General features: G+C 47.1%; 1 protein-coding gene across 4 annotated transcripts in view; it reads left to right on the top strand.

Moving 5' to 3' along the window:
• FERRY3 (FERRY endosomal RAB5 effector complex subunit 3) overlaps nt 1-19,301 on the top strand; it is a 131,188-nt gene that overhangs the window by 41,234 nt on the left and 70,653 nt on the right. For all 4 annotated transcript variants that reach the window (XM_063928478.1, XM_063928479.1, XM_063928481.1 and 1 more), the window contains exons 8-9: nt 3,151-3,348; nt 10,928-11,056. In XM_063928478.1, coding sequence (XP_063784548.1) covers nt 3,151-3,348; nt 10,928-11,056 — 327 coding nt within the window. The remainder of the gene's footprint in view (nt 1-3,150; nt 3,349-10,927; nt 11,057-19,301) is intronic.

Genomic DNA, 19,301 nt, shown 5'->3' with positions numbered 1-19,301 from the left:
GTCTCGGCATTACAGCTTTGCCGAGCGGCTACTTGGTCAGGTTCAAACACCTTTGCAAAGTTCTACAAGTTTGATTCCCTGGCTGAGGAGGACCTTGTGTTTGCTCATTCGGTGCTGCAGAGTCATCCGCACTCTCCCGCCCGTTTGGGAGCTTTGGTATAATCCCCATGGTCCTTATGGAGTCCCCAGCATCCACTAGGACGTTAGAGAAAATAAGATTTTACTTACCGGTAAATCTATTTCTCGTAGTCCGTAGTGGATGCTGGGCGCCCGTCCCAAGTGCGGACTTCTTCTGCAATGCTTGTATATAGTTATTGCTTAAATAAGGGTTATGTATAGTTGCATCAGGATTGATCTGATGCTCTGTTGTTGTTCATACTGTTAACTGGGTAAAGTTATCACAAGTTATACGCTGTGATTGGTGTGGCTGGTATGAGTCTTACCCTGGATTCCCAAAATCCTTTCATTGTACTGTCAGCTCTTCCGGGCACAGTTTCTCTAACTGAGGTCTGGAGGAGGGACATAGAGGGAGGAGCCAGAGCACGCCAGAATCCAAATTCTTTCTTAAAGTGCCCATGTCTCCTGCGGAGCCCGTCTATTCCCCATGGTCCTTACGGAGTCCCCAGCATCCACTACGGACTACGAGAAATAGATTTACCGGTAAGTAAAATCTTATTTTTTCAATAGCACGACTCACCCATGCGCAAGCAATTGTGGGCCTGAGCAGCGTACCATTGGCAACATAAATGGATTTTAATGTAGTCTCCAATTTGCGGTCTGCCGGCTCCTTTAGCGAAGCCGTCCCAGGTGCAGGGAGAATCACCTTCTTTGTCAATCTATACAGGGCACTGTTAACACCGGGGGTGACTCCCATTTTTTCCGGTCCTCTAAAGGAAAACGATAAGCCATCTGAATCCTTTTGGGAATGCGAAATTTCTTTTCAGGATTCACCCACACCCCTTCAAAGAGAGTATTTAGCTCGTGGGACGGAGGGAAAACAACCTTGGACCTTGGATTTCTTTTCTTTATAGAAATAGGCCTTCTCCTGAGGTACAGGAGGGGTTTCTGTAACTTCCAAAACTTCCCTTATAGCCACAATCATATATTGTATATTTTTCGCCAATTTATGATCTACTTCCCTGGAGTCACTATCGACACAGGAATCAGAGTCCGTGTCGGTATCAGTATTTACAATATTTGCAAACAGTCTTTTATGTGACCCAGAGGGGTCGCCTGCGGATGGGAGAACAGAACCTTGAAAAATCACATCCTCCACAGATTTTCTCCAGCATTCTGCATGAGATTCAGACTTATCTATTCTCCTATTGACATGATGCACACTATCACGTATTTCTTTCACCCATGCAGGCTCTTGGTGTGACGGAGCGCCACCACATTACAACTCTGTGTCCCTAAAATGGCTTCCTCAGGGGAAGAACTCCCTGCCTCAGACATGTCACACTTGTGCACACACACACCACAGACACTCTGGGACTTATAGGGGACAGACTCACAGTAAAATCTGTCAGAAGGACACAGTTAGGCGCAGCCAGTTCACAACCCAGCGCAAAAGATAAAATCTCTGTGCCGCGTACTTTGTACACAGAGACAAAATCCCTGTGTCGCGTACTTTGTACACAGAAACCTTTAAGCGCTATTATATTATGAATAATATGTTTTAGCACCGAATATCACATAGCCCCCCCCCTTTTTTGCACCCTGATACTTGTTCAGAAGTGGAGGAGGACCAGCTTCTTCTCTGCAGTCTGGAATGAGAGAAAATGGTGCTGAGCAGTGTGCTGGCTGACTGAGGAGGAAGCTCTGCCCCCGTAATGGCGCGTTTCCCCTCAGAGATTTTACACATAATATTTATACCGGCGGGGGTAGGGCTGTGCCTTGGCACCTTATGCCCCCTTTTAGCCAGTTTACAAGATTATTTGCTGCCCAGGGCGCCCCCCCAACGCGCCCTGCACCCTGCAGTACCTGTGTATGTGTGGGCAGCAATGGCGCGCTGTACCTTTAGCCGTCACTATCTTGATTGAAGATTCATCTTCTAACACTCACCTGTCTTCTGACTTCTGGCTATGTGAAGGGGGTGATGGCGTGCTGTGGGAGTGAGTATCTAGACACGGCTAGCGTCCAGTACCCTTCAGGAGCTAATGGTGTCCTGTCAGCCAGAAGCAGAGCCATGAAACTCTGAGGAAGTTGGTTCCTACTTCTTCCCTTTATGTCCCACGAAGCAGGGAGACTGTTGCCAGCAGTTCTCCCTGAAAATAAAAACCCTAACATAAGTCTTTTCAGAGAAACTCAGTAGAGCTCCCCTGGAGTGCATCCAGTCTGCCTGGGCACATTTCTAAAACTGAGGTCTGGAGGAGGGGCATAGAGGGAGGAGCCAGTTCACACCCTTTGAAAAGTCTTAAAGTGCCCATGGCTCCTGCGGAACCGTCTATACCCCATGGTCATGAAGTGGACCCCAGCATCCTCTAGGACGTATGAGAAAATATAAGAATCAAAATAATAATAATTTTTGTTATGCAGGCCTAATATGTTCACGGAAATTCCCCAACGCCGATTGGTGATCTGATTCGGCTATCCATTTAGGAATCGGCAAATACAGCATGTTATCATTCCCTCACTCACTGTTTCTGATCATTTTGGGGTTAAGATCAGGGAATGGAGGATATCCAACATGTTGGATACCCCAACCCAGGCATCTGAAGAACAGTGAATTTTCACAGTTGATTAAAGATGTATGGGACCCTTCAGCCAGTAAATCATCGTTAACTGGGAGAAAAAATATTTGGAGTGAATGAAATGCTTGTAATAACTAACAAAAAATAAGAAAAAGCTAATTGTTATGTAAAATGTTGCAAATGTAATTCATTTGGGGACAAACAAAATACATCATGGGATCAATAAAGCATTATTATTTTTGTGCAGCTGTAACAATTTATTGCAACTGTGGGGGGGGGGGGGGGGGGGGTTCTGTACCTGGAGGTTCATGTCTGCTGACAATGCAGCTGTACCGGAACTGGAAGTGCCAGCATTCCCTACAGCCGGAGAACGTGTCTTTTGCAGCAGCCACAAGGTGCCATCCTGTGTTGCTTAGATTAGTAAATCAGGATGATATGCATTTCATTGTCTCCCTAGGGGCACAGCTGAAGACCATGCACAATCTGAGGCTGCTGAGAGCTGACATGTTGGATTTCTGCCGTCACAAACGGAATCACCGCAGCGGAGTCAAGTTACACAGACTACAGACTGCCCTCTCTCTGTATTCCATGTCCTTGTGCGGCCTGGTTCTGCTGGTGGATAACCGCATTAATTCTTACAGCGGGATTAAAAGAGGTATGACGGGCACAGAAGCTAATGCACTATGGTATAAGATAAACATTCTGTCCGACCTCAACAAGCCCATATTATATACCTTCAGTGGTATGCAGTCATCTTGTCTACAATCACAGTGTTGACAGTCGGAACGTCTGCACTATTATTTTGAAATGTCATAGCATTGTCACAGTCAGAATGTCGACATAGTTAAAATGTCAACAGTAGAAGTTTTAGGGTGGGTTTAGGCTTACATACCATTTGACTGTTAACATTTTAAACATGTAGACTCTACATTTTGTCACTGTCTAAATTTTGCAAGTCAACATTGTTGTCGACATTCGGAACATGTCGACATTATGGTGTCTAAATATTGACTGTTGACGAAACATATCTACCCCACCTACAAAAAAGCTAATCAGAACCATGTAATTATTTCTATTGCATTGGAGGGAATGCCTGTTCTCAAGCTGTGGGCTGCAGCATGTTATGGCTCCTGGCTTCATTGGGAGACTCGGGTTAGAAAGAGAGAGTGTTGGGCAAAAAAAGCTATCGGATGGTGTAATGGTTAGCATTACTGCCTCACAGCACTGAGGTCATGGGTTCGATTCCCACCATGGCCCTAACTGTGCGGAGTTTGTATATTCTCCCCGTACTTGCGTGGGTTTCCTCCGGGTTCTCCGGTTTCCTCCCACAATCCAAAAATATATACTGGTAGGCTAATTGGCTCCCAACAAAATTAACACTAGCATGAATGTGTGTGTGTGTGTACATGTGATAGGGAATATAGATTGTAAGCTCCAATGGGGCAGGGACTGATGTGAATGGGCAAAACATTCTCTGTACAGCGCTGCGGAATATGTGTGCGCTATATAAATAACTGGTAATAAATAAATAAATAAATCATGCCCTTGAGATACTCATGTTAGTGTTCTGCATGCAGAGGTTCTGCATGTCTGTATTTCCTATTACATATCTTGATAGGAATGAATCTTCATATTGGGGTAGATCTCACCTGTAATGGGCAACATCATGAGTATTGTTCTTATAGAGCATTGTTGGTGACAAGTTTAGAGGTGTCTTGATTTCCACTCATGAGAACTGGCTGAGCACTGCTGCTGCAGTACCACTTCTGACCAGAAGGTGGTAAATTAGCTGTTTCAGTAATTACTGTATATGGGCAATAAGAGCAGACTAGGGGGGTAATTCAGATCTGATCGCTGGACTGCGTTTTTTGCTGTCCTGCATTCAGATAGTCACCGCCTACAGTGTGAGTGTATTTTCGCCGTGCAAGTGTGTATGTGTACGCCGAGCTGCTAAAATTCCGTGTGTGCGCAGCCCAGGACTTATTCTTCCAGTGTGATTGAATTGGGCTGATCGGGCCGGAGCTGACGTCAGCCACCCTCCCTGAAAACGCTTGGACACAGAAACCACAATCGATTTTCCTCCTGTCAATCACCCTGCGAACGCCTGTGCGAACAGATTTTTCGCATTATCCCGTCGCTGACTGGCGATCCCCGTTGTTGTTGCCCGTCGCGCGTGTGCAATGCAGTGCATACCCATGCGCTGTTATGACCGGATTGCCCACTGTGCGAAAACGCACAACAGAGATCAGATCTGAATTACCCCCCTATCTTCTCGGAATTGATAGCAAGATGGTTCCAATTTCCAAATAGGATGTCTAGCTGGTGTTTGTGGCAGGTAGCGTCCTATAGCGCACAGAAAACATTTCTTAATAAATGTTTATAGAAGTATATTAGATGCGTGATATAGGAAAACAGATCGTGTTAGTGTACTTTTAATTTGCTGCATTGTTGCTTGTAGGATATTTTAGTATGCGATTTATGTGATCTATAGAACTGTTATCTCTTGACTGTCTGCTTCACCAGCTCTGCTAATCAGCAAGATCCCTGAGTCAGTTTCAGGCAGTGGTGCAGTACCCGCTTCCAGGGTCGCCACAACGTTTTTAGGTTGGTGGGCAAGATATAATTATATAAATTGCTGAATGTCACCCCCTCAGAGGCAGCTGGACTTACCTGCCACACCACCTGGTCCCAGCGGAGGGGCCAACCCACAGTAAATAGCTACACACTGTAGGTGCTGGGTGAAGGGTGCAGGGTGGAGTAGGGCCCTGGAGGCGGACGGAGATGGGCTGTGGGGAAGAAGGAGGTGAAGCAGCCGGAAAAGGGATTATCTCCATCCTAGTTATGAGGAGGCTGGGAACTTTGGAACTGGAAGCTGCTGTAGAGTGTTTTGATGGCTTGATCCTTGGACTGGTAAGATGATGTGGGGGGCTCCAGTCCTGTTGGGGTGAGACTGCTAGAGCCCTTAACTTCGGCTGTTACCGTAGCACTTGTTATGTACACCGGTACTTAGGGTGCCGTCTGGGCTTAATACCTCCATCAGTAGAAGCTCACCCCAATGGTCTGAAGACCCCAGATAGCACTGACGATGACTCAGAGAGGGTAATATGGCAGAGCTCGATCCAGAACAAAGGATTAAGCCAGATGTAGGGAGATGCAGGCTGATCCGGTATTCGGAAGTGGCTGCTGCTAGGCCTAGCAGGATATTATTAGATAAGCCAGGTATTTTGGCACAGCTGTGGCTCAGCTTAGCAAGATGCTAACAGACAGTTGTGATACGCAGGATATACTGAGGTTTGGCCAAATGAGGTCTAAGCAGATTGGCCAGGGTTTCAGGATTGCTGTAGTGGACTTGCAGGCTATGACTAACAGGCCAGGGTAACAGAATTGCTTATGTGGACTTGCATGCTATGATTGGCAGGCCAGGGTTGTAGAAATGCTGACGAGCACTTGCAGGCTATGACTGGCAGGCCAGGATTACAGAATTGCTGACATGGTTTTGCAGGCTATAATTGTCAGGCCAGGTTGCAGAACTCCTGATGTGGACTTGCAAGCTATGACTGGCAGGCCAGGATTGCAGATATACTGACGTGGACTTTCAGGCTATGACTGGCAGACCAGGATTGCAGAATTGCCAACGTGGACTTGCAGCCGCTGGAGTGGCTCGTGACAATCCTGACACTGCCAATGGTAACCTTAAATGGCGGCCGCACTGCACGCTGTGACTCCGTACATTGACTCTGTTGTCTCAAATATTGGGTTGGGGTTGTGGGGGGAGGGCGCACCTTCAATACCCCCTCTTCCAACACTTATACTCGCTGCATTAGGTCCACTGTGATTTCTGTATTCTACATAGGGTCATCCCTCTATGTGACTGTACAGTTTAAAGTACGCCCAGTAACACCACCATAGCGCAGTCTGGGAACACTCTGATGACATCAACATAGCGCAGTCTGGGAACACTGTATGATGACATCACCATAGAGCAGTCAAGGGAACAGTGTTGATGTGGCTGGATGCGTGCCAGGATGCGCAGAGTACCGATGTTCGTACTTTCAGTTCGATACTTTGTATATGCGCCTGACTCATTCTGCGTGTGCGCGAACAGGTCCTGCTACATAGGGACGGCATCAGACTTTCAGCAATTGATAGTCTGATGCCATTTGGCGAAGTGGGTGGCGGCAGGATCAGTTTGTGAAAATGGAGGTGTGTCGCCGCTGTTTAGGGGAAGGAAGAGGCCAGGGACCTCCATTGTTGCACAAAGATTTCCTGGCCTCTGACGGACGGCTTGCGTGGCACCATGGGTATAGCAAGCCTACCTGATGGTGCCAGGGAAGATCCGATACTGTGTCCGTGAGTGCAGTTCAGATCAGTAATGCAGCAGAAGGCGTGACGCCCCCTGCTGCATTACCATATTAGAGCTATTACGGCTGCTTCTTCTGCTGCAATAGTGTGCGCTGATTCTGAGCCTGCTGCAATAGTGTGCGCTCATTCTGAGCCTGCTGCAATAGTGTGCGCTGATTCTGAGCTTGCTATAATAGTGTGCGCTCATTCTGAGCCTGCTGCAATAGTGTGCGCTCATTCTGAGCCTGCTATAATAGTGTGCGCTCATTCTGAGCCTGCTATAATAGTGTGCGCTGATTCTGAGCCTGCTGTAATAGTGTGCGCTGATTCTGAGCCTGCTATAATAGTGTGCGCTGATTCTGAGCCTGCTATAATAGTGTGCGCTCATTCTGAGCCTGCTATAATAGTGTGCGCTCATTCTGAGCCTGCTATAATAGTGTGCGCTGATTCTGAGCCTGCTATAATAGTGTGCGCTCATTCTGAGCCTGCTATAATAGTGTGCGCTGATTCTGAGCCTGCTATAATAGTGTGCGCTCATTCTGAGCCTGCTATAATAGTGTGCGCTCATTCTGAGCCTGCTATAATAGTGTGCGCTGATTCTGAGCCTGCTATAATAGTGTGCGCTGATTCTGAGCCTGCTATAATAGTGTGCGCTCATTCTGAGCCTGCTATAATAGTGTGCGCTCATTCTGAGCCTGCTATAATAGTGTGCGCTGATTCTGAGCCTGCTATAATAGTGTGCGCTGATTCTGAGCCTGCTATAATAGTGTGCGCTCATTCTGAGCCTGCTATAATAGTGTGCGCTCATTCTGAGCCTGCTATAATAGTGTGCGCTGATTCTGAGCCTGCTATAATAGTCTGCGCTCATTCTGAGCCTGCTATAATAGTGTGCGCTCATTCTGAGCCTGCTATAATAGTGTGCGCTGATTCTGAGCCTGCTGTAATAGTGTGCGCTGATTCTGAGCCTGCTATAATAGTGTGCGCTGATTCTGAGCCTGCTATAATAGTGTGCGCTCATTCTGAGCCTGCTATAATAGTGTGCGCTCATTCTGAGCCTGCTATAATAGTGTGCGCTGATTCTGAGCCTGCTATAATAGTGTGCGCTCATTCTGAGCCTGCTATAATAGTGTGCGCTGATTCTGAGCCTGCTATAATAGTGTGCGCTCATTCTGAGCCTGCTATAATAGTGTGCGCTCATTCTGAGCCTGCTATAATAGTGTGCGCTGATTCTGAGCCTGCTATAATAGTGTGCGCTGATTCTGAGCCTGCTATAATAGTGTGCGCTCATTCTGAGCCTGCTATAATAGTGTGCGCTCATTCTGAGCCTGCTATAATAGTGTGCGCTCATTCTGAGCCTGCTATAATAGTGTGCGCTCATTCTGAGCCTGCTATAATAGTGTGCGCTGATTCTGAGCCTGCTATAATAGTGTGCGCTCATTCTGAGCCTGCTATAATAGTGTGCGCTCATTCTGAGCCTGCTATAATAGTGTGCGCTGATTCTGAGCCTGCTATAATAGTGTGCGCTCATTCTGAGCCTGCTATAATAGTGTGCGCTGATTCTGAGCCTGCTATAATAGTGTGCGCTGATTCTGAGCCTGCTATAATAGTGTGCGCTCATTCTGAGCCTGCTATAATAGTGTGCGCTCATTCTGAGCCTGCTATAATAGTGTGCGCTCATTCTGAGCCTGCTATAATAGTGTGCGCTCATTCTGAGCCTGCTATAATAGTGTGCGCTCATTCTGAGCCTGCTATAATAGTGTGCGCTGATTCTGAGCCTGCTGCAATAGTGTGCGCTGATTCTGAGCCTGCTATAATAGTGTGCGCTGATTCTGAGCCTGCTGCAATAGTGTGCGCTGATTCTGAGCCTGCTATAATAGTGTGCGCTCATTCTGAGCCTGCTATAATAGTGTGCGCTCATTCTGAGCCTGCTATAATAGTGTGCGCTGATTCTGAGCCTGCTATAATAGTGTGCGCTCATTCTGAGCCTGCTATAATAGTGTGCGCTGATTCTGAGCCTGCTATAATAGTGTGCGCTGATTCTGAGCCTGCTATAATAGTGTGCGCTCATTCTGAGCCTGCTATAATAGTGTGCGCTGATTCTGAGCCTGCTATAATAGTGTGCGCTCATTCTGAGCCTGCTATAATAGTGTGCGCTCATTCTGAGCCTGCTATAATAGTGTGCGCTGATTCTGAGCCTGCTATAATAGTGTGCGCTCATTCTGAGCCTGCTATAATAGTGTGCGCTCATTCTGAGCCTGCTATAATAGTGTGCGCTGATTCTGAGCCTGCTATAATAGTGTGCGCTCATTCTGAGCCTGCTATAATAGTGTGCGCTCATTCTGAGCCTGCTATAATAGTGTGCGCTGATTCTGAGCTTGCTATAATAGTGTGCGCTCATTCTGAGCCTTCTATAATAGTGTGCGCTGATTCTGAGCCTGCTGCAATAGTGTGCGCTGATTCTGAGCCTGCTGCAATAGTGTGCGCTGATTCTGAGCCTGCTGCAATAGTGTGCGCTGATTCTGAGCCTGCTATAATAGTGTGCACTCATTCTGAGCCTGCTATAATAGTGTGCGCTCATTCTGAGCCTGCTGCAATAGTGTGCGCTCATTCTGAGCCTGCTATAATAGTGTGCGCTCATTCTGAGCCTGCTATAATAGTGTGCGCTCATTCTGAGCCTGCTATAATAGTGTGCGCTCATTCTGAGCCTGCTATAATAGTGTGCGCTCATTCTGAGCCTGCTGCAATAGTGTGCGCTGATTATGAGCCTGCTGCAATAGTGTGCGCTCATTCTGAGCCTGCTGCAATAGTGTGCGCTCATTCTGAGCCTGCTATAATAGTGTGCGCTCATTCTGAGCCTGCTATAATAGTGTGCGCTCATTCTAAGCCTGCTATAATAGTGTGCGCTCATTCTGAGCCTGCTATAATAGTGTGCGCTCATTCTGAGCCTGCTGCAATAGTGTGCGCTCATTCTGAGCCTGCTATAATAGTGTGCGCTCATTCTGAGCCTGCTGCAATAGTATGCGCTGATTTTGAGCCTGCTGCAATAGTGTGCGCCGATTCTGAGCCTGCTGCAATAGTGTGCGCCGATTCTGAGCCTGCTGCAATAGTGTGCGCTGCTTTTGAGCCTGCTGCAATAGTGTGCGCTGCTTCTGAGCCTGCTGCAATAGTGTGCGCTGATTCTGAGCCTGCTGCAATAGTGTGCGCTGCTTCTGAGCCTGCTGCAATAGTGTGCGCTGATTCTGAGCCTGCTGCAATAGTGTGCGCTGATTCTGAGCCTGCTGCAATAGTGTGCGCTGATTCTGAGCCTGCTGCAATAGTGTGCGCTGCTTTTGAGCCTGCTGCAATAGTGTGCGCTGCTTCTGAGCCTGCTGCAATAGTGTGCGCTGATTCTGAGCCTGCTGCAATAGTGTGCGCTGCTTCTGAGCCTGCTGCAATAGTGTGCGCTCATTCTGAGCCTGCTGCAATAGTGTGCGCTCATTCTGAGCCTGCTGCAATAGTGTGCGCTGATTCTGAGCCTGCTGCAATAGTGTGCGCTGATTCTGAGCCTGCTGCAATAGTGTGCGCTGATTCTGAGCCTGCTGCAATAGTGTGCGCTGATTCTGAGCCTGCTGCAATAGTGTGCGCTGATTCTGAGCCTGCTGCAATAGTGTGCGCTGATTTTGAGCCTGCTGCAATAGTGTGCGCGGATTCTGAGCCTGCTATAATAGTGTGCGCGGATTCTGAGCCTGCTGCAGTGGTATGTACTGATTGTGAACCCTCTGTAATGGTGTGTGCCAATTCTGAACACACTGTAGTAGTGTGTACCGATTTGAGCCCTCTGTAGTAGTGTGTGGCGATTCTGAACCCTGCTGTAATACATATAACAATCTGCTTTCCTTTATGTCATGTTTCAGATTTTGCCACAGTCTGCCAGGAATGCACCGATTTCCATTTCCCGCACCTCCAGGAACAGCTGGATGTGGTCCAGCAGGTGGTACTGTATGCCCGAGCACAGCGGAACCAAAAGGCAAAATTCCAACAAGGTCAGTGGTGTGAGTGTATTTCATAGGTTTGTTGCGTAACAAAAACCTTACACCATTATTCTAAACTTCACTTCTGCGTTTCTGCATTTATTAACATTAATGAGAGCTACCTTACTTATTTGGCTAAAATAAATTAGTTAGACTCCAATGAGTCAGTGACTCTTACTGGGCATCTTTGCATGGAATCATTGTCTTTGCCAAGCACAACCATTTGAGCCAATTATAAGTCACTCCTTCCGAGGGAACTGGGTGACATCAGCAAGTATAGTTTGGTTCAAGGACAGCGAATATATGACAGTGTTGACAAATATTGGGGGTGATTCAGACTGGAACGTTGCAGCGGCAGCGTTTGCAGTCTGGTGTGTGCGCACACGCGGCGGCCGCAATTCGCATGCGCACACAGTGAGATGCGACCGCCTTTGCCTGATTGACAGACAGAGGCGGGCGTGTCAGTACCGTGGTCTGGACAATGCAGGTGTGTCCGGACCGTTGCTAGGGCGTCACACGCAGCCAATGCAACCCAAAACATGGCAGGTAGCCGCCTGCCTTCGCAGCTAGGCTGTATAGGCAGGGAGCTACTTGCCAGGTGCAATAGCATGGCTATTTTTAGCACATCTACGATCAGCTCTGAATTAGGCCCATTGGCAGGTAGTGATGTCTCTCTTGGGGATGGGGACGAAATATCCAGTCTTTATTTCTAAATTTATCATGTTGACATGCGAGAATGTCCTTGTGTCATAATATTGACGTTGACTATGTCTTCATCATGTAGATAGTGATGAAATGTCCAAATGTTACAATGTCAATATTTCTTCCTGGTGGTCCAGCAGAGACCTTCTGGCAACTGCAGTGGCCTCTTCCGGGTCCCGGGGGTCATGTGACCATCACTTCCGGGTCAGGCTTCCAATCCTCCAGTGCCGCGGTATTTATTTCTCCAATATCCCTAACCCTAACCTCCCCCCATAGCCAAATCTTCCAGCCCACAGCTTAACCCCAACATTGACATTCTGACAGTGTGGATGGAGATAGAATGCCTGGAGATGGGATGCCGGTTTCAGACAGACCTTTGTACCCAGCATGGGATGGGTGTAAGTGCCAGTACTAGTGATGGCTGCTGCGGCTGGAAAAACACTATGTAGTATCTCATAGAGTCCGGCGAAGTAGGTAGGGTGGAATGTGGGCTACTCCACAAGATTAAGGACTCTGGTCAGTATGGAGGAAAAAAGGGGTCCAGCGCATAAGACCAAAGTTGCAGCCTATATATCGTGATGGCTGTGGCATGCAGTACAGAGGCCGGAGCAGTGAAGTGTCTGGAGATGTGATCCTGGCAGGGTAGAAGGAGGTGGGCAGCTAGAGAGGAGGTCCTGGGTTACTATATATGATTTGGGTGCCCAGATAAGCGGTGTATAGTTAAGCAGGACACGCCTGCTAATCTCTGCCAACATCCGATTGGTTGCTGTGCACAGCACTCCTTCTCTATAACTTTACCTGTATAGCAGCTTCCATAACGTATCCTCTATACATTTTTACTTAATACTCTGGATGAGAGGTCATTAGCTGAGGACAGATGTATGCAACGTTTGTACTGTGTTGTCATGCCGTTCAGCAACCAGGGATTCCACACAGGTCTGCTATATGTTTCTCTAAGGCACAAGCGTTGTAAACAGGCTATCCCCGTGACGTGAATATATATCAGCACATAACAAAATGAACACACATCTATATTTATCTGTGTCTCTATTTGGTCTGTCATCTGCCCTCTACTGCTCTATAAATTGAAATGCTGCTAGGGCACTCCTAAATACAGCCAGCGGCTTTTACTAAGTAGTATGAGAGAGAGAGAGAAAAAAAAAACAGGTCGGCATGACGATTTCAGCAATTTGGCACCGCTTCCCAGCTCCGAACTAAGAGGAACTCGCAGGGCTTGGATAATCCCTCCTGCTCTGCAGTGTGTTCCAGATCTAACACACACAGCCCTAAATGCAAAGGGGTTTATCACTGCAGTCTATTTTTCATGGCCGCTGAATAATATACCCCATATAAATTTCATGTTACTGTGAATGGTAAATAACTGGATGGGCATGACATATTCCATTTTAAAAGTATTTTTTATTCAATGGATTGAAATGCATGGGGGGTTCCAGGTAAAATAAAAAGGCGCAAAGTCAAATTGAAATGGCAATTTCACCCTCACATGGTTTTGAACAAATTTACCTCTGTGCCCTACTCTGAATCAGGCCCTACATCTCTAGTTGGCCCTTCTGCACAACTCAGGCCAACTAGAGCTGTAGGGCCTGATTCAGAGTAGAATGCAGTTCCGATGCCGCACGCAGTTGGCAGATGTAAGCCTGCACATGTGCTTGTGTCCTGATTGGTGCCGCTCAGAGATGCAGTACACAATTGGATGCAGGGTCTGTGGATTTTGGTGAGTGTACCGGTGTGGTGATGGGGGGGGGAGGAGGCTAAGCCAACAAATGCATGTTGCTGAGTCAGCACTGCAATGTCCTCCTAGCAACTGTGACCAACTGTAGGAGTTCAAATACAGCCAGCTCCATAATAGTTTATAACCCTACATTCAGCGGCAGTGTTATACCCCTTTTACACTGCCAACCCGGGTCCAGCCAGTGTCACATCGGCTTCAAACCCTGTTAACACCGCCGGCTTGACCTGGGTTATTGACGGAGCTTCCCTCTGCCGGTGCAAGCATCGGTGAGTCGCCTGTCCATAGGCTTATAACAGGACCCGGGTGACCCGTTTACACTGCCTTGTTACCCAGGTACTTTATTTTTCGGGGACCGCCACCCGGAATATTGCGGCAATAACCCAGGTTCAGTCTGATTCAGACTCTGCTGCGTTCACCTCCCATTCTGAGGATCCTCAGCAGGGGACAGTAGCTGTTAAGGCACCTTTGGGACTAGGCTTTTCCACACCTGCTGGTGACACCTATCTTGTGTTCCCCACATCTTAGTAGGGTGATGGAATGTTTCTAAGAAAAATAATTAGGTTCCGTCATCCTTTTAAAGGTATTCAGCATCTTTTCAGCTGTACATTTCCTGCAATGTCTCTTATTACAGGGAATCCTATAATCTGAGTCTGTAAACTTGTCATGCAGGGAATAAAGGCTTTGCACATCATATGTGGTCTCAATGGGATGTGGTTATGGTACTGGCTGTCGGGATCCCGACATTTGGAATACCGGTGCAAGAATCTCGACAGCCGTCAGAATGCCGACACCGGAATCCCAACAGCTGCCATCCCGACCGTAAGAATATCAGACGGGTTAGGGGCTGGGGGGTTAAGGTTATGCTGTGGGGAGGGGGGGGGATAGGCACCTCCATGGGGGAGGGTAGGTTTAGGCACAAAGGGGGGAGGTTAGGGTTACGCTGTGGGAAGGGAGGGGTATGGGAGAGTTGGGATGGCATGCTTACCTCACCCAAGTCAGGATTTTAAAGATCGGGATGCCAGCGTCGGTATTGTGACCGCCGGCATCACATACTGAACTTGTCTCAATTACCTGGACCTAGAGTTTATTAGGCTTTAGGCATTTCTACAGTTTTGGGCCACCATTAATATTCTTTCTGTACTCTTTCCTGTAACTTTTACTAAATACAGTACTTAATATTTCTAGCTTTTATTTTGGTGTTATCTATTTATTGACAGGCCAGCGTTTCTTTTTCTTGCTGTGGAACAAGAAATCTCCATCTTGCTGTCTGCATTGAGCAGTTTTGTTCTATGGTGGCCATTCCGAGTTGATCGCTAGATGCTTTCGTTCGCTCTGCAGCGATGAGGAAAAAAACGGCACTTCTGCGTATGCGGCGCAATGCGCACGCGCATTGTACTATTGCAACGAACTATGTCGTTTCACACAGGGTCTAGCAAAGCTTTTCAGTCGCACTGCTGGCCGCAGAGTGATTGGCAGGAAGGGGGCATTTCTGGGTGTCAACTGACCGTTTTCAGGGAGTGTTAGAAAAAACGCAGGCGTGGCTGGGCGAACGCAGGGCGTGTTCGTGACATCAAAACAGGAACTGAATAGTCTGAAGTGATCACAAGCTCTGAGTAGGTATTGAGCTACTCTAAAACTGCACAAAAAAAGCTTGCCGCTGCTCTGCGATCCTTTTGTTTGCACTTCTGCTTAGCTAAAATACACTCCCAGTGGGAGGCAGCATAGCGTTTACACGGCTGCTAAAACTAGCTAGCGAGCGATCAACTCGGAATGACCACCTATGTTCCATGATATAAACAGCTAAAAAGCTCAACATGCATTCTGTTTAGTGTAACTAATTTTACATGACACCTCCACAAATAAACCAATATTGGGGGTAATTCTGAGTTGATCGCAGCAGCAATTTTGTTAGCAATTGGGCAAAACCATGTGCACTGCAGGGGGGGGGTGGGGGGCACATATAACATTTGCAGAGAGAGTTAGATTTGGGTGGGTTATTTCGTTTCTGTGCAGGGTAAATACTGGCTGCTTTATTTTTACACTGCAATTTAGATTTCAGTTTGAATACACCCCACCCAAATCTAACTCTCTCTGCACATGTTACATCTGCCCCCCCTGCAGTGCACATGGTTTTGCCTATCTGCTAACACATTTGCTGCTGTGATCAACTCAAAATTAGTCCCATTGACAGAATAAAAGGGAGCTATGGAAAGGCAGTATGTTGCATAAAATGATTTTTGTTCCATTCCCACTAATGTGAGATAAGATGTGGCAAACGCTATAACTGTTGACCATCATAAACCACCAACTGTTATAATGTGAAAATGTAATGGGTATGCATATTCTGTCCTACATGGGTATCAGAGATCCCTATACAATTCAGTAATCTGTGAGCGGAGCACAGTGCAACAGGGCTCATGTGGAAGTAAACAAATCAGTTCTATGGGGGTGATTCAGACCTGATCGCACGCAGGCGTTTTTTTTGCAATGCTGCGATCAGGTAGTTGCTGCCTAAAGGGGGAGGGGGTAATCGCTGTGCAGGGGTGCGATGGCTTGTGCAGAGAGCTCAGGACTTACTCAGCCACTGCGATGATCCAGCCAGGAGCTGACGTCAGGAATCCTCCCTCCAAACGGCTGGGCACGCCTGCGTTTTTCCGGACACTCCCTAGAAATGGCCAGTTGACACCCATAAACGACCTCTTCCTGTCAATCTTCTTGCGATCGTGTTCTTCGTTAAATCCGCCGCTGTCCGGCGATCGCCGGCGGCCGACGCACTTGCGCATTGCGGAGCATACGCATGCGCAGTTCAGACCCGATCGCACCGCTGCAAAAAATGCTAGCGTCGGATCGGGTCTGAATGACCCCCTATGACTTATTCCACCTCTGGGCTCCTTCAACATCTCCAGTACCTAGGCAGCTGCCTGTGTTGCCTTGTGAGTAATCTTGACCTGTGTCAGAGTAATGTGAACCACTAGGATAAGTTGGCAAGGAGATGTTTGTGAATTGAGTAGAGAATACATACAGATACATACTGGTGAGACAAGAGAAGTCACGTGATTTCCTATAACTTATCTACATCAGTTCAAAACACTACATAATCACGGCAGCCTTGTGACTGATCCGGGGACTGGACAGATTGGGAGGTTTTTGTTTTTTTCAGGGGTTCCCTCATCTGTAGTAATATGAACTGTGCTATGAATATTTACAGGCTGGCAATGGCATGTGAGGAACCTTCTGTATCATATGTCACTAAAAAATAAAGTAAAAATCTCTTTATCTAAATCCCCAAGGCCAACGTTGTTTCTTTTATTACCCTCTGTCATCACAATAACATTAGAGAAAGAAATATGACTGAAAATATAATGTTTCATGCGCTTGTATTACTATAGCTGCTCAGATAAATCAATAGATAATGGTAAAAAATAATGAGCGCTTGGAAAAGCTACTAAAACTATGTGGCACCTGTAAAAAAGAAATTTTGTTAACATATGTTTACAGCTCTTTTTAAGAGCTTTGTTTGCGGTATCGCACAGTCCATAAGAGATCTACCTTTCCCTACCTCACTCTCAGTCCACGGGATTCCTCAACCTGATGGTATAGATAGCTGTCCGTGGCTTGTATGTTCTTATCCTCCACCGCTGCGTCCAGCGGGGAAGCGGAGTGTGGCAGGGTTTGGCGGGTGACGTCACTCGGCGGCGTCCGATCTCCTTTTTAAACTTGTTTCATTACCGGCAGATCCAGGTGACTGACACACCTTCCACCCAGTTTCCTCTCATTTGCTTTATGATCTTATACTACAACCTAAGTCACAGGCTTCCTTTCATCCAGGCTCAGAGAGCATATAACTCGAGTATATTGAGAGACAGGAGAACAAATTCCTCTATGTGTAATGAAACAAGACTGCCACAAGTTTAAAAAGGAGATCGGACGCCGCCGAGTGACGTCACCCGCCAAACCCTGCCACACTCCGCTACAAGAACATACAAGCCACGGACAGCTATCTATACCATCAGGCTGAGGAATCCCGTGGACTGAGAGTGAGGTAGGGAAAGGTAGATCTCTTATGGACTGTGCGATACCGCAAACAAAGCTCTTAAAAAGAGCTGTAAACATATGTTAACAAAATTTCTTTTTTACAGGTGCCACATAGTTTTAGTAGCTTTTCCAAGCGCTCATTATTTTTTACCATCAGAGAAATATGCCAGAACGTGATTTCTTAGAGGTGGACTCCAAAGAACACGCCAAACCCCCCCCCCCCCCCAAATTATATGGCAATGCCGCAGGTCTCATGTCTGCGGCCCCCCACACCACATCTTCTATGTTGGTGCTTCCCCTAGTGCTGGATAAGATGGGAATTAACAACTGTAGCCAAACCTCTACATCAATTGTGCATAACTCTGTACTAGGAGCTGTATTACTTTCCACTTCTCAAGGCTGCCATGTGTAGATGGCCAAACTGAGCTGTCATAATTCAAGTGGTCCTTTCACTTACATACCGAGGAGTCGTCAGTTTTGCGCAATGAATTGATAGGCCAATCATCTTGACAGCATGGTGATGATCAGTCGCTCAGCTGGCCTAACGGTCGGGCATAAATCATAAGTATAATAAAGTGTATTTCTATTTTTCCTACTTTTTGGGGTAGACTCTGGTGCTGATGGCATAAGGATATGGTAGTGTCTAGTTACCCTTCGTGAAGAGGACCTTTCCCATAAGCCCCTGGGTCCATGTCACAAACTATTTGGAATAGTAACCTGTGACGAGCGGAGTGGAGCGAGACACCAAGCCAAAGCGTGGCAAGTGAAGCGAGCCTGCGAGTGTCCAATCGTGCATAGATAAAATGAAATAACCTCAAACGAACGGAGAATCGGATAAAACATTTAGGTGCTGTAAGGGCGGAAGTCATCTGCTGCCCTCTCATGCTGTCACTTCCTGGTCCTGATCACGAAGGGAGCATAGACACAACCATAAGGATATACATCCTGCATGCACTGGCCACAGCCCTGCATACACTGACCACACCCACACAGCACTGGTCACGCCTCTTCCACTTCTTACAATAGGCCGTTGATCTTTTACAGCCCCTGGCCCATATGGCCATTAATCCGGTCCTGGATTGGCCTCATCCTTGTACATATTGGGTTGAACCCAAACATGGCTGCTCCCACTGTGAGTCAGGATATAGATAGTTGATTGGTTCCACTTTAACATAGTTAGTTATTTATTTTTTTCTTTTGTAATCCGTTTGCATGTGTGGTTTATGGGCAGGATTCCCCCTGTACATAGCCAAGATAGTTGGCATTTTATGCCTGTCCTCCTTTAGCTCATGTCCTGCAACAACCTCCTCATCCGCCTCATACCTCAGGGATAAACGAGGCTTGCAACCGTAACCTTAGCCCCCTACTCAAAAATACAATTATTCCAAATGGACACTACAAGTGCTTCGTGTACCATTAAGGGTTATAGAGAATACGTTGCAGGTGCCAAAAATCCTCCCAGCGAGTAACTTTATCAGGCTGATCCTCTTATAGACTGTCAGGGGACCGTTTTGTACATCCGATGATATGTCTTCATGTGTATTAGACGTGGTGTGCCGTGCTCCTTTCTGATCTGAGGACAGATGTAAGCTTAAAAATCCTGTGTAAGTAAGGAGACATTATAGGGCCTCCCATGGGAATTAAGTCATTTTTAGTGAGATTGTGTTTCTGCACTCCCCAACGCACATGTTGGACTTCTCCAGGGATTTACTGTGCACTGATGACAAGCATGTAATATTGGCCAAGGTCATGTGTCCTGAATCATCA

The sequence above is a fragment of the Pseudophryne corroboree genome, chromosome 6, assembly GCF_028390025.1.
Source record: "Pseudophryne corroboree isolate aPseCor3 chromosome 6, aPseCor3.hap2, whole genome shotgun sequence".
Taxonomy (NCBI): Eukaryota; Metazoa; Chordata; class Amphibia; order Anura; family Myobatrachidae; genus Pseudophryne; species Pseudophryne corroboree.
This window is presented reverse-complemented; position numbering and strand designations above follow the sequence as displayed.